Genomic DNA, 24,807 nt, shown 5'->3' with positions numbered 1-24,807 from the left:
TCAAGAGTTAAATGAGAAGACTGACACTGGGGAACAGGGGAAAACAGATCCTCGATCCTCAATTTACTTTTCAACTGGCCGAGCCCAGTGGCTAAACTAAGCTAACCGACTGCTAGCTTCATATCTAACTTACAAACATGAGAGCGCTACCAATCTTTCAGCTAAATCTTGGCAAGAGAGGAAATAAGAGTGTTTCTCCAAATGTCAACGTGTCCTTTTGAAATAGTGCCGAAGCAGAGCTTCAGAGAAGGTAGATTTGGACAGAGCCAGGCTAACTGTTCCCAACTGTTTCACATCTTTATGCTAAGCTAAGCTAACTAGCTGCTGGATGTAGCTTCCTATCGAACCCACAGACATTATAGTGGTATCAATCTTTTCATCTAACTCTTACTAAGAGAGTGAATAAGTGCATTTTAAAGCAACAATATTTTAAAGTAGCATCAATATGAATTACCCAAGTAAAGAACAATAATGCTAAATGCTTGAGTAGCCTGTATGTAGGCCTCTTACTTCCGTGCCACCACTGATTTTTAAAGCTACTCATTCTTTTCAGGATGACAGGGATGTAGTCTGAAGTTTAAACTTGAAATATTGTGTGATACATATTCTGTGTTTCATTTGTGTAGGTCCAACTGAGCAGTAGGCTACATTTCATTGACACATTACATTTCACTGTCTTAAGGGTCATAAGGGTCAACTGTCCATTTGACAGGTTTTGAACCCCTTAAACAATTACTGTAAAATGATGAACCGATGTGAATATCTGTTAGCTCTATGAAAAGCTCTACTGAAAAAAGGGAACCAGGATCTTCTGCTTTTCCGTTCGAGCTGAGATAGATTATATCCAACACCGTCACTCTCGGGGCAGATGTTCTCAATGTTAGATAAGAAATGTCAAAGTCACTCTTATGGACAGGTTTCTTGTAGCCGCTCAAGCTCTGTTTCTGCAGAACTGATTTCACAATGAAGAGAAGCTGTCGAGTCATCCGTCTGCATCAGCGATCAGTGGTTAATAATGAAGTTTCACACTGAGGGCAGAGGGTGTGGTAGGCGTACCTAAGTGTAATACTGGCAGTACATTTGTCCACTTTGTAAGGTCATTCCACCGATCTCAATTTGAGCTTGATTTTATCATCCCGGATTTTAATATCTTGCTTTCTGCCTCCCGTACTGATGTAATATCACCAAGGGAATCCATCAGTACTTATTTTGTGTGTTGCATTTTGTGTGTTTACATCCAAAAAAGACACAAAATAAAAGAACCACTTAGACGTTACAGTGGACTAGAAATGAGTTGCAGAAAGTCACATGTCAACAAGTGATTTAACAGGCACACCACTGATAAGAAGACTGCACTTGACAGTTGATGAGTGACACACACTGTTGTTGTCTTTCCTGCCTCTTCCTCACAGCTAATTGCATTCATTTTCCTGTGCTGGTTGAGGAATTGTAAAGATCGGCAGCCATTTCCCCTTAAGTCCGTAACAATAAAGACAAACAGGTGTAATTACATCTGCAGCATGCAGATACCTCATTAAAAGATAAGGATAGAAAACATAGTTAAAGTTATTTGTCCTGGATTACATACTGTGGCACAGACTGCATACTCACCAAAAACCAAATGAGTTCTGCAGAAATTAAAATGAGTTCTGCGAACTTAACTGATAGAATATCTCAGCAACAGGACGGTGAACAAGATGCAGATTCCGTGTAAAGCCTTGAGTCTCCACCCGTCAAGTGACCAGTGTTTTACATGATGCAGAAACAGATAAGAGCAGTGTTTTCTGTGTCAAATTACATCCAAGGCACTGACCACAGATTTAAGAGCCTCAGCTAAAAGAAACTGACACTTGTTAAAGACAAGAAATGGTGAAGAAATCGGGTTCAGGGGGGGAATATTCAAATAAACAATAAAAAAACTTTATTTAACAACCAAGATTAGGTACATGTCTCCAGGTAAAACTAGCTATAACAAGTTATTAAAACATCCAGCACAACAACACATACATGCATTGACACACACTTGAGCTGCAGACTTATTTAGGCTTGAATATGGCTGTTGAACTCTGACCTTTCAAACGGCCGCTTCACCCCCCAGGACAGACACACAATGACCGGGAAGCACCAAGCAGGTTTCTTCACATCCACACACCAACGTCCCCCGACGAGATTCTTAGTATTTGAGAGGGAAATTTACAACCAGAAGCGGGCTGGTTGCAAACAAGGGTAGCTGCTGATCACAGTGATGGATGAGGAAGGTGATTTGTGGAGTGTTTACAGCATAAATCCAACTGCATCTGTTTAGTATAACGTGAGAGTTTCTTTTCAGAGCTTCATCCTGGGGTTTTCTTTCACACTTTTAAGTTGTTTTTTTTCAGAGATATTGTAGCCATGCTGACTTTGGGGTAAAGTTTAAGGATATTTAAGGTATATGATCGTACATAAATAGTCTGAGTTAAATCAGAATAATAAACCAGTAAACTATTAAAATAATTTAAATAACAGTAACACAGACACAAGCTCCCCGACTGCTGCAGGGAGTAGGTGAGAAAAACAAGATATTTGTTAACCTCCTTTGTGAAAGAAGAACTGTCTTGCGGTCAGCGGCGTCCAGTAAATCATTCATTGTGTTCACACTTGGTTCCTATCTGACGGCTGCAGTTGTGGCCAGCTGAGAGCTCATGGGGTTCGTACTGGGCTGCATGCAGTTGAACCTGAGGAAAAGGAGTAAAGTCAGATTGTAGCTGGAGGAAAAGGGATGGAGATTGTTGAAAAGAAAGAGGGAGGGGTTGTTACACTGTGGTTAGAGTTCTGGAGCCAAAGGAACCTGTGAGGGGATGAGATAGCATGATGTGGTTTTCATTGAGATGCCACAGCGGAGTGGAGGTGCAGAGGTGAACGCTCAGACTGAGAGCATGGGACGAAACAGAGACACTAACCAGGGAAAGTCAGTTTAGCCACAATAAGCTATCGTGGCATGAATCCATTGCATGCCGTATACTGAGAAAAATCTACTTTTTGTTATTATTTACAATATAAAAGATCACTGGTTTAAATGAATCTCTTAAATCTTAATTAGTAGTATAAAACTGCATGCAGAAAAGTTGACTGAATGTCTTACACACGTTTCTATTTTTATCTACAAGAACAAAATCGGTTTCAGTCTGACTTAAAGTTAGACTACGTACGTTTTGAAGGAAGAAATACCTCTCTATGTCTCCTAAAGGTTGAATTCATGAGAATTAAAATACACCTTTGCTCAATTTAACACAGTATAGGACTAGTTGCTTACGGCGGCTAATGTTAGCTTATGTCATCAAACTTTAGCTTGATATTGTTATGTTATTGTCACAGTAGCACGAGCAAAGAAAAAAAATAATTAAGTCAGTGAATTTTTCTTTTCTCGTGCTAATTTTTGCATCATTATCCCCTAATTGTCACAGCAACTTTTTAGCAGACAGCCTCAAGTCTTTATTTAACCCTGAGACTGTGATCCACACCTTTGACAAAGTAGACAAGTGCGGTGGAAAGCAAAGCAGAAATACAAGAAACCCCCCAACCCCACTTCTCCGCCCCCCTGGCTTTGATCACTGCAAGTGGGCTTCTATTTCAATCACACTGTAAGACTAGGAGTAGAAAAGATGTCAATTACTGACATGACATGTAATCTAAAGTTAAATGAACACAGAAAGGTGTCATTTTGTATTCATAATTCCACAAAGGAATACTTTTTTTTAATATACCAAAAAAAAAAAAAAGAATAATGAAAGATAAAAAAATCTTCTTTTTGTTATTATTTACAATATAAAAGATCACTGGTTTAAATGAATCTCTTAAGTCTTAATTAGTAGTATAAAACTGCATGCAGAAAAGTTGACTGAATGTCTTACACACGTTTCTATTTTTATCTACAAGAACAAAATCGGTTTTAGTTTTACTTGTCAACAGTCTGACTTAAAGTTAGACTATGTACGTTTTGAAGGAAGAAATACCTCTCTATGTCTCCTAAAGGTTGAATTCATGAGAATTAAAATACACCTTTGCTCAATTTAACACAGTATAGGACTAGTTGCTTACGGCGGCTAATGTTAGCTTATGTCATCAAACTTTAGCTTGATATTGTTATGTTATTGTCACAGTAGCACGAGCAAAGAAAAAAAATAATTAAGTCAGTGAATTTTTCTTTTCTCGTGCTAATTTTTGCATCATTATCCCCTAATTGTCACAGCAACTTTTTAGCAGACAGCCTCAAGTCTTTATTTAACCCTGAGACTGTGATCCACACCTTTGACAAAGTAGACAAGTGCGGTGGAAAGCAAAGCAGAAATACAAGAAACCCCCCAACCCCCCTCCTCAGCCCCCCTGGCTTTGATCACTGCAATTGGGCTTCTATTTCAATCACACTGTAAGACTAGGAGTAGAAAAGATGTCAACTACTGACATGACATCTAAAGTTAAATGAACACAGAAAGGTGTCATTTTGTATTCATAATTCCACAAAGGAATACTTTTTTTTAATATACCAAAAAAAAAAAAAAAGAATAATGAAAGATAAATCAACTTAACTGATTAACTGTACAAAAATGTGCAGAGACGGACAGTTATGAATCAGTGTTTTTGTTTGATTGTCATGGCTGACTAACATGAACGTGTTCTAGAGGGAGGGAGGGGAAGACAGAGAGTGTGAGTCTAATGCGGAGCGGAGGGTTTTGTGTCGTGTCTCTCTGCAGCGTGTGACTGTATTTGAACATTTCAGACCCAATGTGGACATGGTGCGGGCCAGTGTGTGTCCTCAGAGCTGGGAAGTAGTAGCTGCAGCGTCATGCTGTGTGAGTATGTGACATGTGTTTCAGCGTGAGCCCCGGCTATCTGCTCTGCTTGCAGGTCACTAACGTGTTGCAGCTGCATCAAACAAACTCGGTTCCCACATCGGAGGAAAGTCGATACCGTTTTGCTTTGGTCCGACCTTGAACAGAGCCCAAATCTTCGCTATGATTTGACAGATTGAAAACTTTGAAAACGTTTTCCTGTATGGTGGTTCAATTATTTTGTATTATTTTCCATATTCCAGTTGGCACTTATGTACCCTGTACAGCCTAATTGTGACTGCGTATTGGCCGGGAGGGTTTTTTAATGATGTGAAACAATAAGGCTGGAGTCAGTACGGGTAAACTGAAGCAGTGTAACTGTAAAGGGATACTTCGGCTCCCCACCAGCAGGCTGTTGTGCAGAGCGGCCGTGCGCGTCTCGTTAACAGGATCACATTACAACCAGTGAAACCAAGAGGACAATACGCATGGCATGCCGTCTGCATGCACGGACCCAAACACACGTTTTATGTCTGATCACAATCAAATTATATCGTTACCGAGCAGTTTAAATCACCTGGCTTGATAAGACCTCAAATTACCAGTTTTGATAGTCTTTTAAATTCATTTCGAGTTTATGCATTTAATAAAAATACAAACCATTGTGACAGACGAGTAGACGCAGACTTACAATCTCGGTTTTAATATATCTAAATGCCGTGTGATGTACAGCTTTTCCAACTGATTGGACATATAGAAAAACATTGTGATTATTAATGAATTTGACATAATACATTGAAACAATAAAGATTTAGTCTAAACCAGCATAGCCGTTGTCCTCTTTAGGTTATAAACCATCACTGTGAACTTCCTCTTATGTGATCCAGCCTCCGTAAGGTCTTACAATACGTCCTCTTCAATCCCATATCTACTGGGATCCTTGGGGAGGGGGGGTCCCCGCTGCCCAGTGACACCTGGTAAACGATACGTCCTCTCTGCGCGTGCGTAATAGCCTGCCAAAAATCCCAACACCGTCTCGCCTGTCAACCAATAGAGTTCCAATCTGTCCAGAGATAAAGTCAGAGCAGAGTGGAGCTGAGAGAAGTGAAGTGGAAGATTTCAGACCTAAGCAGCACCGAGACACCAGACAAACATGCCGAGGTCTTTCCTAGTGAAGAGTAAAAGGGCCCACAGCTACCACCAGCCCCGGTACCTGGACGACGACTACAGCAGATTGGACACTATTCTGGCCAACGTGTGCGCAGGTAGGTTTTGCGTAATTACGCACGAAAATGGTTGAATAACAGAACGCGTATCCTATCATTTCCCATCCTATCTTCTTTATCAAAAGTGAATTGTTTTCCTTGTATAGGCACCAGTTGCACAGTTTCATTGCTATTTTCTGTTGTCATTAGAGACCAAATCTCTGGCAGAGTTTGAGTCCAACTCGGAGCCGCAAGAGGATGTGAGCGCCGGCGCAGACAGACTGTCCCCCAGGTCCAGGCTGCTATCACCGGGGTCGCTCTCCTCCAGCCCCCCGCTGAGCTGCACAGGCAGCGTGTGTGACCGATCCTCCGACTGTGATTTCTGGCGTCCCCCGTCTCCCTCCTCCTCACCAGGTCGGTTTTCATCCAGACTTCATGTCTTTTTCAAAAGTGTCGGCGGAGTATTATAAAATACAGCAATGTTGTGTTTATTGTGTGTTCGGCCTATCTGAATAGTGTGGCATCACCATTAGACCAGTGAGTTTATAACCATTGACATGTTTAGTTTTCAACAGTTGCCATCCATATCAGCTTTGAGTGGGAAACATCTTAAAACATGCTCAGCACTGTTACGACCGATATCCTGATGTTAGTTCTGATTAGAATAACAAAGAAGAAGCACATTCATAAGCTCTCATTCAGGAGCATGATATAATGTTCATTGATATGCCGATACTTTGGGATTTTTTAAATGAATACACGATTTTATTGAAATAAATTGTAATTGCGGGGACTTGTTTTATTGTTGTTTATTGTTGTTCACATGACGCGTAGCAATTTCCGGCCATTTCCAAACGATCACATTTTAAAACACGCTATGAGCTGCAGATCGCGCGTCAGTAAGAACATCCACTCACCCCAAATCCAAATCCACTTCCAGATTCAGAGAAATGCTCCACTCCCTCAGCGGAGGACGGCCACCCCTTCAACACCCCGGTATTTCCTTACTCCTGGACGGCTTACTCTGGCTCTGAGCTGAGGCATCTGGTTCAGGGGGCATATCACCACCACGTCCAGGGCCACAGGGAGCCTCACTCACCGACCCGCTCCTACGCTGCAGAGGACAGCGGCGCCGAACCGCTGTACGCACAGCGGGGCCCGGCGGACGGATGCTACCCGGAATTCTCTTCAACGGCCCACCAAATCTGCAGGATGCGAGACGGAGACGAGCTGTATGCGGATGTAAAGCAGAAGTCCCGAGCTGCGGAGATCAAGTCCGAAAATGATTTTATTTGTTCTAACATCGAGTCAAGTGGATCCTATAAGTGCATTAAATGTGGCAAGGTAAGTTTACCAATGTTTACTGAATTCACATTGTTTTGATTTTATTTGAGATGTTGCAAATTGTCGCATGCGTTTTAGTGTTCGGGGTATATGACATTATGTCCACTGAGCTCAAATTCACTTAAAACATAAACTGAGTGACCAGCAAAGAGATTCCGAGGCCTCTATATGTTCCCATTTTTAGTTTGATATCGAGGTAAACATGTCTATTTGTCCAAAAGGTGTTCTCCACGCCTCACGGTTTGGAGGTTCACGTGCGGCGGTCGCACAGCGGGACGCGGCCGTTTGAATGTGGGATTTGTGGGAAAACCTTCGGACACGCGGTGAGCCTGGATCAGCACAGGGCGGTTCACTCGCAGGTAAGGCCTCCGCGGAGACTATTGCAACGGTTATGAGGCTCACATCCTGGAAGCATCGGTTCGCGGATAGGCTACTTGCCAACACAACGTCCCAACCCAGTTATTTAAATCTTAATTATGAGGCCTTCCACACTGACATTGTACACGCTTCACAGGAAAGGAGCTTCAGCTGTAAAATCTGCAGCAAAAGCTTCAAGCGCTCCTCCACGCTGTCCACGCACCTGCTCATCCACTCGGACACGCGCCCGTATCCGTGCCAGTACTGCGGGAAGAGGTTCCACCAAAAGTCAGACATGAAAAAACACACTTTCATCCACACGGGTGAGACACGTGCACGACATTAAGAAGTCATCGATACACGCAAAACCAAACGAGCCATTGTGAATATATAAGTGCCTCATCGCAATGCGTAATTAAAATGTCTCGGATAATATTTTCCAACTGTGTGATCTGTGTTTTCGCTGCAGGTGAGAAACCGCACAAGTGTCAGGTGTGCGGGAAGGCCTTCAGCCAGAGCTCCAACCTCATCACGCACAGCAGGAAACACACCGGCTTCAAGCCTTTCGGCTGCGACCTCTGCGGGAAAGGTTTCCAGAGGAAGGTCGACCTGAGGAGACACAAGGAGACGCAGCACGGACTCAAATGAGCAGACTTCGATGCTTTAGCACTTTTATTTTACTCTGACTATTCATACGGTCGTGTTTTATTTTATTCTATTTGTTTGTTGCATATCTTTTACCCTATATGAATGTAGTTAAATATTAAGCCTGATATATTTTGGTTGATTTTACGGAAATAAAAGTGTATTTATCGATTGTGTATTAACATCTTGGATTAAAATATAAAAGCCTTTAGACTGATTTTACGAAATTGAATGTTTATTAATAATTTATTAAATGAATGATCAAATTCTAGAATTGCTCCCTCTCCTTTCAATTTAGTTAATTATATACAGTCAGGGATTACACATTCACTTTTGGAGCCCAGTTGTCAGTTTAGTTAAAAAATTGACAAGCCTTCGATTTCAGTGTCTCTAAATTTAATTAGTTATTTTCTAAATGATAAGAAAACATTTCTCATCATTTACACCTTATTTTGTTTTGTTTTTATTCAACAATAACACATTACAAAACGTTTAAAAAACAACAACAAACAAACACTGCCTCAATCCACTGATTGGAGGTACGTTGTAAAAACGAGAAGCTGTGTTAAGCCATCAATCACGTCCCCAATCTGCATGTCAAAATTATATCTCCAATATTAAATAGAAAAAAACGTTTTGCTGCGTGCGCCACCTGTTCAAAACCAAATATTTTCAGACACCAGCATTGTTAACATACCCATATAACACATTACCTTATGGTGCCATAAACCATGTGAAGGAAGTCTGCAGAAATAGCTTCACTTTTATTACAGCAGGAGCTCCTCCACATGGCGTTTTCACTGGAAAAGGGTGTGATTTATTTGGTTAAACATCTCTAAAACTTAAAGGATCTGATTTGCACACATGTCACCACAGATTGTGTTTACAGTCATGCTGCTGTTTTACGATGGAGGGAGAAGTCAGATTCTTTACTCAAGAGTATGAATCAAGAAAATGTACTTGATTAAAGATTGAAAGTGAAAGTAAAATTCAACGTTAAAATGGTCCCATGTTATACATTATGTCATTAGATTATTATTTCCAATAATTGATTGATAGTTTGGTCTGTTAAAAAAAAATCAGAAGGTAGAAAGTATACTGCTGTTCCCCAGAACCCAAAGTGACACCGTCACAATGTTTGCTGGGTCCAACCAACAGTCCAACCCTCAACATTATGATGAGTGAATTACAATGATTAAGAGGAAAAGCAGCAATCTGGAACCATGAAATGCATTTAAACAATTATATAAATAGGTTGCAATTCATTTTCTGTTATTTACTCGACTTCAGCTGTACATACTGATGGGTATAGTTTCATTTATAAGACAACTATATTATATATAGTTGTGTGTGCAAACATTTTTATTTTTAAAGTAACAACTAAAACTGTTAAATGGTTGTAGTGAAATAAAGTGCAATATTTCCTTCTTTATTGTTGTGAAGTAGAAGTATAAAGTGGCATAAGAAGAAAGTACGTCACATTTGTACTTAAGGACAGTAAGTAAATGTCCTTCGTAAAACCCTCCCCTCCACAGACTCCACTCCTGGATTAGGAGTAAACACATTCAATAAAAAGGACATGCGCTTTTCTTTCAAAAGTTATTACAACCAACTTTATTTGTGGAAAACAAACATTAAAGAAAATGTCAGATCCCCACATATTTATTTGATTCAGTCAGTGATCTTGAGCGTTTATTTATTATTCACATGTCCATGTCTGGCTGTGTGTGTGTGTGTGTCAGGGTTTTAAACAGCTGGACTATGTTCAGAAGGTCCTGCTCCTGTAGACCGAGCTCTTCCATCAGTGTGTTCAAATACTCCACTGATGTTGGCATCTCCAAGGCTTCTCGTACCACCGGAGACACCTCAGACAAGCTGAAACACAAAGTACACACAAAATACACACAATCACACGCCTATTGTTGGTACAGATTCCCAGAACATGCACAACAACTAAAATGGAACATTGATGATATTAAGAGTAAAGATTTTAGGACACATTTCAACAGGGATTATAAAGGCCGTCCTAAAACCGACAGCTCACATCCTCATGAGAAAAATATAAAGTTACTATCACGCTATGTTTAAGGCATTCATTCATAACTCGTAGGTCGGGCTGTCCCTCTCAGGAGACTAATTGTTGTTTTGGAATGGGTGGACTAAGATTTATTACGGCAATATGTCGTTTTTAATACTTTAACACACATCTCTGGTAAACACAAGATCTAGAGTGGTGGTATTGTGTAATACCCAGTTTTCAGAAACCAGGATATGTTTACATGTGTAGCTCATAACTGAGATACCTCATAAACATGATTAGAAACAGGATACGTGAATCTTTAATATCGAAGAAAACTTGTGTACAAACCAAACAGACTGGGATGAGATACTTTTCACACTATCGGTGAACCGAGTGTCATTATTCCTGCAGTTAAATGATATTTCACATCTGTACAGAAACTGGGCCACGAGCTATCAAATCAGCACAGACCAGCAGCCCTCCATAAAGAGTGTTTACCTCCAGCTCTAAATCCACTGTTTGCAACCTTCCACCTGATCTCCGTCACCTCTCTAACCCCCGTCCCTCTCCACCCTCCCCCATCACTCCCCCTCTACCTGTCCCGTCTACCTGTGTGGAGGTGCACTGCTGGTTAATCTCCGGTTCACCCCAGGGTCTAGTGTTGCAGGGGGCATCCATTATTCAGCCGGCCTGAACAATAGCAGCCTGGACTAGCTCCACAGCTGCCACGCAGCAGATAGATAAGGCAGCACAACAAATTATTCATGATGGAGGATTGGAAGGATGGAGAAGCTTGAAGTTAAATTGGAACTAATGAAATCATAGAGCAGCAGTGAGACATGACGTGACAAAATGGTTTTGGGAGGGCAGATTATCAAAGACGGAGCACATAAAAGTCAACTGAAAAGATGATAAGGCATCTTGTGGCCGCAACCAATCTAAACATGTATTAAATGCAGATTATTAGATAGATATATTGATACTTTAATCATCCACAGGGGGGGGATTTGTTTGTAGCAGCAGCAAGGAAAGTTACAGAGTTACTTTAAGTGGTTAATTAGTGAGATGAAATCAGAGGTTTCAAACATTGAAAAAAATAAACTCAACATCACATGGCACCTTCAATCAGGTCAAAGCCAGTGTGCAAAGATAACTAATCCTAAAAGTCTCTTTTTTATTTATTTATGACAACCCCAAAAGTTTACTGAGCATTTCAAAAATATATGATATATATTTAATTCTAACCAGAGGTAGTCCATACACCCAAACTACCCAACACTTTACAGATTTTTTTAAAGACAACATAATTGATCTAGAAAACTCCAGTTCATCCACAGATCAACTCCTATCATCTCAGCAGTCACACGGCTCCCTTGATTTGAGAGTTACAGATTTGTGTTACCGACTGCCCGTCAAGCTGCACAACACTCACCGTATTCTTTTGTTAAGAGAGCTCCCAATGTGAGTTATGGTATTGATGCAAACTGACCTTATGGCCACTGAGGGAGTCATAAATCAGAGTCAGCCGGCGTCAGGTGAAAGTTTTCCCAGCCGGGGCAATTTGTGCTCATGTTGCTTGGACGTAATACAGAGGAAACGTGTGTGTGTATCTGTGTATTTAACTTGTAAAGGGCTCCTTGTGTGTGCCTTATATCCTGGATCACGGATCTGGAGAGGGGCAATCAGGAGGAGATAAGGCCCCGAGGCGTCCGTGTGTACTTAGGCGGGAGCAGCACGGAACTGTCCCTGAACTGCCAGCAACACGCACACACACACACACACACGCACACACACTCTCTCTCACACACACACACCATATGGCATGGGATAAAACAATGCCACACCATATAGCATCTTGTCAGAAGCAGCATGAAGCTTTGAACCGTGTCGTGAGCCCAAGTCAGTATGGACAGTTTAACTTTAATTTTCAGAAGCAGAAGTTGTTGCTTGATTTGAGCATCGATCTGTATATATAAATATGCAAAAGCTAATTTTTGCATAACACTAATGTCAGCTTTAGTTCCAATATGTGGATTGTCTTGCTTCTTTAAAAGTTAAAACATGTATATTGCATAGACCTTTAATTGCTGTTCATGTCAGCTCTATTTATATCACTCAGCTTGTTCTTTATGAGATACAATTGCTGTAGAAACACACACATTGATATATTATATTGACACACTCAGGCAGGGAAGAACAGTGGTTTTGGAGTTTGCTGACTGGGTGTATTTCCTGGGAGATAATGGCCCTTGATTTCCTCGTCATATATCGTATTGTCTCTCACGCCTCTACAACTAATCAGCAGACTGTCACGGTGCATCCTCTCGAGCCTGAAGTAACACATTCACACACAGACACTTACAGATGGAGAAGCACGACTGCTAGGAGGGTCCACTCTGGAGTTTTGTGGAGGATGTTTTTGTTAGTGAACCTGTGGTGTTCAGAAAAAACAAAAAAAACAGGTCAATCAGAACTGAAAGATGATGTCATGTAACGGAATTTGTCTGTGTATTGCATATCAATATAGACACAGAATATATGTGAGCATACACATAACTCTAGGGAGGAGCAACCTTCTCAAATGGCAGGTGACAAAAATCCCAAGATTCTGACGATAAGCAAACTAGAGAAACAAAATGTGCACAAGGCCGGACCGAGCAGCACAAACACGGCCTGCAATAGTGTAGTGATGTATGATTCTGTGACAGCGCTGTGTATATTCTTTGGTTTCGGCCTCTTGTCTGCGGGGCCTCTGGCAGCAGAAAAGAGAATTCCTGGAAGCAGGACTCTGGAGGTGTTACTCACTACACAGTGATTTAATAGCACTCCTGTTGAAAACATCCTAACCAGCCAATAGGAACACAGAGTGCTTCTATGGCAGGAAATGTTCAATTGACTACTACCGGGCAACAAAAATATGTATTACATTTCTATTATGTAACTCATTTCCCATTAAAATGCAATTACAAAAAGGCAGCAATCCATCTCAGCACCGTGCTGCACCTGTTTGAGTGGGAAATATATGGAGCATCGTTAACATTATCATTACTACCACCTGGGCTTGACCTGCTGTGTACAAAACACTATTATTAGTTTGTGAAGTTTAGGGATCTCATTGCTCCAGCCATCTCTAACCGGAGCTAATGTCTAAACACCTGTACACAGAACCTTAAAAACATGCAATACTGTTTGTAGTCAACGCAACAACAGATTAACAGTGTGTGTTTTCTACATGCATCTGCATCCATCTCTTATCGTCTTAACACCATTGGGTCAATGTGTTTTTTTTTTTTAAACCTCTCGGCAGGCCAAAAAAAAAGGTCATGACACTGGACGGTACGGTACATCAGCATCCGGAAAAAAAATACCATTAAATCAATACATATGTGTGAATATGTGCAATACATGTGGTGCAACAGTAAGCCTCTTTCACAGCAGACATTTTGAATTCATCATAACAAGGAAAAGCCAAAGTGTTGTTCATCACACTAACTATGTTACATTAAAATATCAATGTAAGCCAGCATGCACGATATCAAGGTACTGGAACGAAAGCACCTACACACAATATAGACATAATCAATGTTGTTAACTTCAGCTGTGCTGTGCTGGTGTCAAGGTGTCTGCTCTGAAAAAAAACATCTAAAGAAAGTTGGTAAAACTCTTGTTGTCATGTTTCATGCCTTCCAGTAGGAGGCACCAGAGTTCTTCATCACAACGACCCCGAGTGTTAAAGAGACAGTTACAGGTAAGAAGAAAAATATGTATTTTTGATTTTTGTGGAGTTGTCCTTTTCAATGAAATCAATTTGTTAACTACAAGCTCTAATTTCTCTCAGAACATTACAGCGATAACAGGAAGATGAGAGGTTGCTGTGTGTGTTGCTGCTCTCAGAGTTTACTGATCACACTGTATGACAGGGTTTGTTTTCTCAAGACAAAAAACGCTCTCTAGAGAATTACATCTCAATGAGTTCAAGGAGGCAACATGTTGCAATTATTTGATCACTATAAACATTTAAATTCAGAATAAAGCCTACGTATGAAATATATTAAGAGTATGACAGGATCCCCCTAACTCTCGAGAAAGCGGAACAAATCCAGCATGTTTACCACCAAGTACCTCGCAGATTTGCAATTATAAAGTTGGGGTACATCCACATCTCATGAATACAACAGAATGTCTCTACACACAAAGTGAAGCAGTATATTGTCATTCTGTTGCATGCAGAATATTGTCTCTAGTACTGTAAATGTAAATGTGTTGATGTGAACCACGATGTCCTGTCAACAGTTTGTGTGTTCAAATACGCATATATTCTACTTTCTAGTATGCCAGAAAAAAGTTTAGTATGTCCCAATACATATTCTGTCAAATGCAGTTTCCCCACAAATACCAGGATGTTGTCCTGCATCCCATTACATTGTGTAGGACCAGCATGCCTGTCTGGCTATTGTGAACCACAATCCTCACAGTGAGTGTCGTTTTTGTCATCTCAATTTTGTGACACATTTTAAGCTTCCTCAGTGTGCTGAAATGATTAGACTAAACAGAAAGTGTGTGTGTACTGTATATGCGCGTGTGTGTGTGTGTGTGTGCGCGTGTTTCACTGTGTGGCCTCATGCAAAGAAGAGTGTGTATTTGTGTGTGCTGCACTGACCTGAATGTCCTGACCAGGTTGTTCAGGTCAGTGGAGAAGTCGCTCATGGTGAGACGCAGAGGACCGACGATGTTTCTGAGACTGCAACACAACACAGAGACAAAAAGATGAGACAAATACAACAGAAATGTTACCGTTTAACTGATTTGAGCTTTTAAGGGGAGCTAGAAGGCTTTCATCAGCTTTAACTTTAAAACACTGTTCACTGTGAGTTTTCTTTCTTTTATGGCAAATGAAATAGCAATAACATTTGAGTGTAGGGAGGTGGAGAGAGAGTCTGTAACTACAACTGTACAAAAAGGTTATTTAAGAAGCACTGGATTATGTACAAGGAATTATCATGTGTATCATTAAGAAGACATAAATACTTCATTTTTTAATTATCGTGGCTATCGTCAATACCAGTATATCGTGAAACCCCTAGTAGTGTTCATAAAACCAACAACACAAAGTCCTGTACCATGACCCTTCCAGAGGGTCGCAACTTGATAACAGTTTTCCCAAATATGCTAATAAGCAGTTAATGCACACATCTGAACGAGACACATACAAACACAAATAAAAGCACAGACACACAGACACACACATACCAGCTAGTGAGTTTCTCCACTGTGATTCGTTTCTGGATGAGGTGCTGAGCACGAGAGTCAACAAGCGGCATCGCTGGGTCCTTTGTCATCTGGTTAGGGGAGAAACAAGATTTATTTGACCTCAGTACAGACACACACTTTCTACCATTTTACTGATTCTTACAACAAGGCGCTTCATTAAAAACCATCCTCTTTTTCCTTCACTCACCTTGCTTCCATGCGGCTCCTCCACCTCTTCGGGTAGAATCCAGGTTCCCTTATAAAACTCTCTGACTCGTAGCTCCAGCTGCTGGGTCTCTTGCTGCAGCACATGGTAGTCTGGAGCTGCGGCAGACGGTCTCTTCTGCACCCCAGCACCCTCATTGGTCCCCTCATCTTCAAGGTCGTCTTCATCGAGCTCCTCCTCTTCCCCCCCCACCTCTTTTTCTTCTTTTACACTAACAAAAGGCGAGCAGAGCGACTGGTCAGCACCGTACAGGAACTTCAGGGTCTCGTCTGTGCTCCAGTCCTTTAACGTTCTCGTCAGGCACTCGATGAGATTCAGCCGGATGGAGTTGGGTTTGGGTGCAGCCGTGTGGTTCTTGAGTAGTTCTCGCAGCCCTGCTGCCCCCCTCCTGCTCATACCTACCTGTGTGATGTTAAGGCCTGGCTGGCTGGTCAATGCCGTGTCGTGACCATCCTGATTCGTGTTGATCAGAGTTGAAGATGGGAAATGTATGCTTTCTGTTGAGCCGTTTGGGCCTTTGGGTGGAGTGAGTAGATTGGTGTTTTCTGTTTGTTTGGCTGTTGAGTCAACAGGCGGGGGAGTGACCGTCTGAGATAAATAGATCAAATTCAGCCTAGCGGTAGCCTCTTCCACACTGGGTTCGTCAGGCAGGCCTCTCTCCTCTGGCACATGCTCTCCATTAAGTTTATCTGTATTTGATGAGTGCAGACGTTTTTTAGCATCAGTTCCAACTTCTGTTTTACAAGAAAATGACTCTTGTCTATTCTTATCTTCTCTCATTTTTCGCTCCCCATCTGCGCCGTGACTTCGATGAGCCTCAATCTCCTTTTCATCGCCACCCCTCCTCTGTTTCTTTTCCTTCTCCATCCTATGACCATTTTCCTTGTCTTCATCTGTACGTTTAGGCAGGTTGCCCCAGTGCACCTTAGGTCCCTGCCGCTGGGAAACCACGCTGGAGACAAAGTCCTGCTCCTGTTCAATGTCGCTGCTTTCACTGTGGCTGAGTCCGGCCACAGCAGAACCCTGCTGAGAGCTGTGAGGGTCCAGGGATTGAGCAGCAAGAGGGTTCTCGACATCCTCTTCTTGGAGACCCCTCTCCAACAGCAGCACCTCCTCACCAGAACTGCCGCTGGACACATATGGGTTACACTGAGTTTGTCTTTATTTTCAAACCTATATTACATTTAGAACATCAACAATTGTAAGATGTATCCATTAGTTTATTGAATCAGCTCTGATATGTTAGTATTTAAAATATTCACACAAAAAACACTTTAGCAAATACATACCCATCTCCTTTCTTCATCAATATAATTTCTGGAGGACTGTCAGTGAGATGGAAAGAAAACACAGAGCTTTAATTTGTAGAATTCAATAATAATTAATGAGTTCATAGTTGTGATTTGAGACGGGAACAGTACACATACCTCTCGTGCACCCTGAGCCAAAGAGGTGTATTCGAGATTTGGAGCTCAAACTGTTTGGAGGCTTTGTAGCAAAAGTTACTACAAAAACTCTTTTCACAAGAGAGACATGCACACATTTTAATGTTTAATCTTATATAAATGCATATAATATTTACTTTTTTAAATCCAGACGTTGCACTGTTTACCTTACGCTCTGTTATGTCATACACCTTGTTGGTCTTAGTAGAAATTTTATACATTTGAGTTGGGATCTATAAATGAATCGTAGCAGAGTCAGATCAGAAGCATTAGACACAAGGAATATAATGACATGTATTACTTAAATAGCAATGATATAAAAGGCTCTTACCTTGCCAAGTTTATTTGAACATAAAGGATAACCACACAGTTTAGAAATCGATCTCTCCTCGATAGTGTCTTTGTAATTAGCAGGAGCAATGAACCATGCCTGTAAAGAAAGGAGACAAGAGGAGAAAATAAGATTCTTAGCTTATCCTTTTCCATGGTATTCGAATACTTGCTCAATTAAAACAAAGACAATGTGATAAATTACTGCTTCGCCCATGTAAAAACAAAATATTAGTCTTGAAACGCATGCCTTGCACTGGGTGAGAAAAAAAGTCCATGTCAGCATTTGACAGGAGAAGTAACTTCTTGTCCTCAGTAAAGTCTTTCTTAATGGTTAACATCTGATCTGAAAAAAAAAGACGAGGCCCAAGAAATAACACAGGACCAGGTAGGCGTAACTCTAGAGGGCTTTCACTCCATGGACAACCTCAAAACGTGTGCCATGTTGATTAGATGTCTGTGCAATGTAGGGGTGAGCTGTGAGCGGAGGCTTCTGTTGTTCTGCAAACGTGACCTCAGATGATACGTACACAGTCAACCAGGAAGTCTTCAGCCACACAGTCCTCCAGGAGACGCTCCACTACCTTCATGGCTCTTTTCTCCAGATCAAACCTCTCCCCTAACGTCTCCCTCACGACCCCTCTCCTGACACGAAGATAAACACGCACATTAGAACACGTGTTGGCGTTGTTATTTAATGTGTCATTGTCTATTTATATTCAAGAAAACTACAACTGCAATCTTTGCGAGCGAAATTAGTTCACACCTTCTTGCTTCTTCTTCATCGCGTTTCGCACCTGTCACACAAAAAACACAATTAAAAAATGCTAACAGGCCTGTTAATTGCTTTCCATATAAGATTAAATACGTCACTGTGTTGTGACAAGCAGTAAACATGTCAAGGAGCAACTTCACAAAATAAGCGTGTATAGCACTGAAACACGTTTTAACTACTTCCGGAAGTCGGTCAGGCTGTAAACACTTTTCAGAAAACCTAATATCGAGAAGAGAGAACATGTTTTTTTTAATGGAAACTAACCTTTTTTAGAGGTGTTATCGGAGCCTCCGCTCCTCCTTCTGGTCTCGGTCTCCATGTTGTTTCTGTTTTCAGCAGTTTCAACTTTGACCTATGACGTATGTCCTTCAACGGCAAGCCCAGAAGGACAATTCAGCCGCGAGCAGCGCTCTTATCAGTTTTTAGTGAGCGTGGTCTGTTCGGGTCATGCAGTGAGCCGAGGTTGGGTATCTGCTTTATTATTGACCTGCTTGTCACGTGTTTACAGCCACGGCGTGTCGTTTCCGTGACTGCGTTTGAACAGCTGTGACGGCACAAGAAAAGGTTTGTTTTCAGTCGACGAACGGCCAACAGCTAATCCAGGCAGATAACGTTGAATCAGTATTCATTGTACTCTGTTTATAGCAGGCTGTCCAGTTGTAGGCTTGACTCTAACACAACCAGGATCTACGTACATACAAGTAACGACTTAACTTGAATCAGGAGTCACTTTGTAACATGCTGTGTGTTATTTTGACATAAAGGGTCCTGTTTATTTTGGAGGACTTCAGTGTGAAGATAAACCCCACCTGAAAACAGCTGGAATGGCCCTGGAGCAGCTCAGCGATGTGGTCCAGAGATGTGTGAGTATCTCAGGGGTTCATTTAGTCCTTTTTTAAGAATGACAACACAATCAACTTGCTGCATTAAAAGGTTTTCTCCCCTTTGATCCCCATCCCGTCCCTCTTCACACAGCAAGCCCTCTCTGACGACAGCTACACCACCGAGGACCACGACGTATTCTCCGTATGTGGGCGGACCTGCATCGAGGAGGGAGACAGTGTACAAGTCCTCAGTATTGTCCTGGATGAAAAGAATCAGGTCCTCACAGCTGACCATTGTTTCACCGCGTACGCTGTCAGTGTTTTTGCACATTGCACCGCATGAACACTCCTCTATCCCTCTTTGTGCAGGACATTGTGAGATGTATGGGCTGGAATCTGCTGCCTTCCCTGATCCAGGTTCTGCTGAAGAAACAAGACTCAAAGATTTCTCCGTGCCTTGCCATTTTCCGCCACCTGCTACAGGTTTCTTCTTCTTCTGCTCAAAAGTTGACAACAAAGATTAGATTGTAATACATAATATATAACATTGGTTATTAGCCACAGGCCTAGCAGTTTGTAGACGCTTGTTTGTTGGGATGAAATTGTTCTTTGAAGGGTGAGTTGTGGTTCTCCAGACCTGCAGACCCAAAGAGCTGCTGATTGGCTTGTTGGAGCAGCTGGAGCAGGACGACCCTGACACCATAGCAGAGAGCCTCCACCTGCTGTTGAACCCCCTACAGAAAGGTAAAGAATATTTCCTTGAATATGTAGTCCAATGTACTTGCACCACATCTCGACTCAAGTAGAGCCATTTCCATTTCATCTGTGCCTTCCTATCAGTGCTGCTGTGTCTCGGCAGCCGCAAGGCGTCGTCACTGGGCATGACCCTGTCGTCTGTGCTGGACCAGGTGGCCAAACTGCCTCTACCTCACACCAAGGAGCAAGAGGAGGATGACGTCTTCTCGCTTTGTCGCACCTGCACCGATCTGATAGACTTTGTCAAGCCTTTTGTCCACGAGGCCAGGCAAAACCTCCTGAACGGTGGGGAACAAAATAAGAGCACCAACAAGACGGCGGGTGAGCAGGGCGGGGATAAAGAGGACGAGCTGCGGACAGAACTGCTAAAGTTGTGAGTGAGAAATTGGATATTCACAACTGTGTCTTGCATATAAAATGTCTGCGGTATGAACCCTAAGCACTGATGCCACGATTGACTCTCGCTGCTTTTATGTTCTGCAGCTCTATGAAGACGTTGAGTCATCCTCTGCTGGAGTTACAACTCAGGGATCCGGACACTCTGGCCGTGTCTCCCCTCAGGAATTTCGCCACAGAGATTTTGGTACGACAAATCCGTTCTCCATAATATTCTGGGAAGAGCTGATGCTGCCCTGTAACTTTAGTGTAAATGAGATGGGTCCTGCAAATTTGACCTACAGTAATCACAATTTTAATGGAGCGACACTGGACTCACTCAGATATGATATTGTGTGTTTGTGTGTGTGTGTGTGTGGAACAGAACACCCTCAGGGCTATCGGAGAGTCCCTACCCAGCCTTGTGTTCCAGCCTGTGTTGAAGAGAAAACAGGTTGAAGGCTTTCTGGAGGAGGAGGTGCGGTATCCTAAAGAGTCTTTGGCAAGCCTGGCTCACCTGGTGTTTGTCCATCACCTGGCTGCAGATACATTCCCCAGTGTTTTCAGGTAAAATAGATACAAAATACTCATTATCATAAAGCACTGATAAACTGCTGAGGTTTCTTCAAACCTTGCCAGACATTAGCTTCAGACAATACTGATGATGAGTTGTACTGTTTGAACATTTGTTTAAATATTATTCAGAATGAAAATGCCTTACTGACTCTCTCTGTGTTTACAGCTCAGTGTTCTGTCTTCGGTGTAATATGGAGCACGTTTTCCTCCTCTTGTCCAGGTGAATACACAACAATATGTTATCTGTTCTGTGCGGCTGCAACCGTTGGCAGCGTTGCACGTGTTGAACCTCTATAATGGCACATTTGTTTGTTTGGGAGTTCATCAGTCAAATTCAGATTATCTGTAGATGTCGTCATTAATGTTGGATGAAAAAACTCTTAACTGTTTTACATTTAAAGTTTACATGACATATTTGCAATTAAAAAATCACTGACATCAATTCGGGACAAAAGCATATTTTTTTCTTAGTTCATGAAAAAGCTAATTTAAGTTTAGTTATGTAGCCACACACCATATAATCATATATGTACATAATTACCCGACTGAATAAGTTCAGACTTGGATCGATCGGTTTGGCATGTGTTGTGAATTTGAGCTGAACCCTTCACAACTTATTATTATTAAAGTATATTATTATTATTAATAAAGTATATTTCATTGACAGAACTGAGGAGTCCAGGATTCAGAAAGGACTGGTGAGTCAATATGAAACATTTAATTAATGACTTACAACATGCTGTAGATTTGTATTGTGGTTTCCAAATCTATATTATTTTCGAGCTCCTGTAGTCTGATGTACAGTGTGTGTGTGTGTGTGTGTGTCTGTGTGTGTGTGTGTGTGTGTGTGTGTGTGTGTGTGTGTTTACCTCCACACAGGAGCTGTATGAGAAGAGTCTGGTGCGCTTGGAGGATGGCAGTCTGCCTTCTGATCTGCTGGAGATCAAAAGCTTCCTCACAGTCCCTCAGGTAATCCTGCGCAGCTCCGCTTTTCCTGTGTTGTGATTCTCACAGTGTGATGCTCTTCTGATGCTAAGTTATCGATTTGTTTCCAGAACTTGGTGAAGGTCATGACTATGTGTCCGCAGCACGATTTGGTAAGTCTTTACAGTAGTCGGCCTTTCTACACTTTAGTAGTAGGTTCTAAAAGTTTTTCATTTTATTAGCATCTAATAATCTCTGAAAGCTTTCTGAAAATAGATATACTAACATATGTGCTTCTTCGTCGACAGAGAACAAGAGGTCTAAAGGTGTTGCAGTTGAGCATCGATAAGTTTGACACTGAAGCAAAGTACAATTTCTTTCAGTAAGTTCCACCTTTCCTCCAGAAATGTCCATTTCTCTTCCGCCCTCCAGCGCTGTGACCTTTTACTGGTCGCCTTGTTTCAGGTACATGCTGAAAACCAGTCATCACTCAGGAGTTGAAGGCTACGTCATCAAAAACATCAAGATTCAGATAGATAACGCCCTGCAGGTGAGAACACATTTAACATTTCTTGGAGGCTGTTTGTTCGTTTTCGTTATCAGTTATGATTATTTAAGTAAGAGCTTGATGAGTGTCTTGTCCAGTAAAGGTCTGTCTGTCCTCAGCCAGGTAAAAGTAACGCCTGGTTTGAGGGACCTCAACTGCTGCCTTTGCTCCGTAAAGTTCTCATTCTGCCAGACGGCCCAGAGACCGACCTCCTGCAGTACCTGGACAGGTATACACATAACACCCCGTCCATCTATTTGATGTGCCCCTTATGTAGCTCACTGGAACCCATCCCAGCATGCATTAGGGCAAGAGGCCGAGTACATGTTACCAGTCTGTGTCAGTGTCCTAACACCTAACACACAACAAGACCATGTCACAGCCAAAGTGCGCTTCCTCCTCTTGACAGCGTGAACTGGAGTTCATGGGCGTTGCTTAAAGGTGCAGGGTGGAGGATTTGACGGCAAGGTTGCAGACTGCAACCAAGCATGTAGGAGACAAAAGAAAACACCCCAAAAAGCAAATGGCCCGATGTGTAACATGGTAGCCTGCTCCATGAAGAGGAGCCGCTCCACATGTAGATATTAATGGTTCATTTTCACTTAATGGAAACACGATTCTTATTTTCAGGTGTTTTTAAACTAAAGAAAAAAACTAAAGGAAACGCTCTCAACATTTTATTCCGTAGCTGTCAAAAGATCCACTAAATGCTGCACCCTGTACCTTCTAATTAACCAAAGTGTGAATTAGTTTTTTAATTATTATTCTATCTTTTATTTAAAAGGGACCGTGTACAGTTAAAACATAAATTTGTCACCAATACAACAGTATATGTGGTAAGAATAACACACAATACACACAATGCAAAGCTACAGTACAGCACATTAAACGTAGGTAATACAAACTATTACAAGTAAGGGATAAAACCATTAAAAGTAAGAAATACACATACACACAAATAATCACGTAAAGGATTATAAATGACTTTGTGTTTGACCTAATGAACCCCAGGGGCACGTACTAGCCTTTTTCTGGAGTTTTCAACTGTATTACAAGCGCTTATTCAGAAAAATTAGCAAACGTGAGTAAGTGAACCCTGAGTCAGGATTGTTTTTTTATTAAAGTACCATTTTGTGTTGTTTAAAACCAGAGTCATGGAGTCTCTGAACCTGCTGCGTTACCTTGTCATCAGAGACAAAGCGACAGAGAACCAGGTGAGCGATCAGAGACAGTGAATGATTATTTAATTAATTTACCTCAATTAAGTTACCTGCTATTATCTCAAGGGGTCAGAAGGACAACTAAACAAGTTGTATTATATTGATCTTGCAGACGGGGATCTGGACAGAACTGTATAAAATAGAAGACACGTTCCTGAAGCCGCTCCGTGTTGGAGTGAACATGTCGAGAGCCCACTACGAGCGGGAGCTCCACAACACCATGGAGACCAAAAAGGGCAAGACCAAAGGTCAGACCAGCACTCGCTCATTTGCACTGATTCTTGTGTCCATTTCAGTTCCACTTCCTCAAAGCACTCGCATACCTTTTTTTGCAGATGTGAAACAAAACTGTGGGAATAGAAGCTTTACTACAAAAGCCTGGGAAAAGTCCACGCACGTTTTAAAATGAATACATGAATGTGTGTGCGTTTTTTTTTTTTCCACAGAGGAATCTGTGCTTTCTGTGTCCGTTGGCAAGGAGAAGCTGCCGAATATGACATCAAAGTCCCAGATTCAGGTCAGTGACTTTCTCGTTCACATGACGATATTGATTGCGTGTTTGTACAGCGCTGCGCTGACTGATTTCTGATGTGTCCACTCAGGCGCTGCACTCAGCCCTGCACACCTTCGACATGATCGAGAGCGTGCTGGTGCGAATACAGGAACTCACCGAGGGGAAAGAAAATCTTTAGCCGCAGCCCACAAGTTTTACTCCCGAGGGGGTCCTCATCGCCTCAGGGTCGAGCAAACAAAAAGGCCTTGAACTGTTGTGTTGATGTATTTTGTATTAAAAAAAAGAAATTGAGTTCTGCATTTATTATTTTAAACAATTAAAAAATCGTACAGTGATTTTTCTAAGTTGTTTTGGTTATTTTAAAATGTTTCAGTTTCTATAAAACATCCAAATGTCTGCAAAGTTTGTATTGCTTCTGTAATACATTTTTTCAAACTCTCTGCGTCTCTGCTGCCTCCAACGAATAAACGCCGTCTTGTTCTCCGTGCGTGGTCATGTGGGGGCGGGACGGGGCGTGGCTTCTGGAAGCTCCCAGAGGTGCTAACGCTGCAGTCGGCCGGGCTTTAACTGCTCGCCTCCGAGTCAGAACGGTAGCTTGGTCACATGACACAAGGACGACGTGCTCATTGACACATTGAATTTTTTTTTTTTTTTTTTTACAATTGA

At 41.8% G+C, this 24,807-nt stretch overlaps 3 protein-coding genes across 6 annotated transcripts; 2 read left to right on the top strand and 1 right to left on the bottom strand.

The window, feature by feature from the left end:
- Positions 1 to 4,696: 4,696 nt before the first annotated feature.
- gfi1aa (growth factor independent 1A transcription repressor a) lies at positions 4,697 to 8,576 on the top strand. 2 transcript variants are annotated; one of them, XM_034555564.1, is made up of 7 exons: positions 4,697 to 4,829; positions 5,880 to 6,073; positions 6,224 to 6,427; positions 6,954 to 7,357; positions 7,579 to 7,716; positions 7,872 to 8,037; positions 8,184 to 8,576. In XM_034555564.1, exons 2-7 carry the CDS (start codon positions 5,962 to 5,964, stop codon positions 8,360 to 8,362), a joined length of 1,203 nt encoding a protein of 400 aa, XP_034411455.1. In that variant the 5' UTR covers positions 4,697 to 4,829; positions 5,880 to 5,961; the 3' UTR covers positions 8,363 to 8,576. The 2 variants fall into 2 exon arrangements, with proteins under 2 accessions (XP_034411455.1, XP_034411454.1); XM_034555563.1 differs by having other exon boundaries at positions 4,700 to 4,829; positions 5,696 to 6,073.
- Positions 8,577 to 9,944: 1,368 nt separating this feature from the next.
- rpap2 (RNA polymerase II associated protein 2) lies at positions 9,945 to 18,778 on the bottom strand. 3 transcript variants are annotated; one of them, XM_034555183.1, is made up of 12 exons: positions 18,670 to 18,777; positions 18,397 to 18,427; positions 18,161 to 18,275; positions 17,632 to 17,730; positions 17,468 to 17,533; positions 17,283 to 17,371; positions 17,145 to 17,180; positions 15,838 to 16,984; positions 15,630 to 15,718; positions 15,040 to 15,120; positions 12,742 to 12,810; positions 9,945 to 10,234 (listed from the first exon to the last, which is right to left on the bottom strand). In XM_034555183.1, the coding sequence occupies exons 1-12, from the start codon at positions 18,722 to 18,724 to the stop codon at positions 10,063 to 10,065; spliced, it is 2,049 nt and encodes a 682-aa protein (XP_034411074.1). In that variant the 5' UTR covers positions 18,725 to 18,777; the 3' UTR covers positions 9,945 to 10,062. The 3 variants fall into 3 exon arrangements, 2 of the variants coding, with proteins under 2 accessions (XP_034411074.1, XP_034411073.1); XR_004611311.1 differs by having other exon boundaries at positions 10,139 to 10,234; positions 12,003 to 12,810; positions 18,670 to 18,776; XM_034555182.1 differs by having other exon boundaries at positions 17,283 to 17,533; positions 18,670 to 18,778.
- glmna (glomulin, FKBP associated protein a) lies at positions 18,769 to 24,432 on the top strand. The gene is made up of 19 exons (XM_034555184.1): positions 18,769 to 18,969; positions 19,170 to 19,268; positions 19,381 to 19,506; positions 19,599 to 19,712; positions 19,865 to 19,973; positions 20,070 to 20,358; positions 20,469 to 20,568; positions 20,746 to 20,927; positions 21,103 to 21,156; positions 21,604 to 21,634; positions 21,816 to 21,905; positions 21,992 to 22,033; positions 22,169 to 22,242; positions 22,326 to 22,410; positions 22,527 to 22,636; positions 23,558 to 23,621; positions 23,740 to 23,875; positions 24,074 to 24,144; positions 24,230 to 24,432. The coding sequence occupies exons 2-19, from the start codon at positions 19,230 to 19,232 to the stop codon at positions 24,317 to 24,319; spliced, it is 1,806 nt and encodes a 601-aa protein (XP_034411075.1). The 5' UTR covers positions 18,769 to 18,969; positions 19,170 to 19,229; the 3' UTR covers positions 24,320 to 24,432.
- Positions 24,433 to 24,807: the final 375 nt, after the last annotated feature.

Source organism: Cyclopterus lumpus, chromosome 17, assembly GCF_009769545.1.
Source record: "Cyclopterus lumpus isolate fCycLum1 chromosome 17, fCycLum1.pri, whole genome shotgun sequence".
NCBI lineage: Eukaryota > Metazoa > Chordata > Actinopteri > Perciformes > Cyclopteridae > Cyclopterus > Cyclopterus lumpus.
The sequence above is the reverse complement of the archived record's forward strand: the minus strand, read 5'-3'. Positions and strand labels throughout refer to the sequence as shown.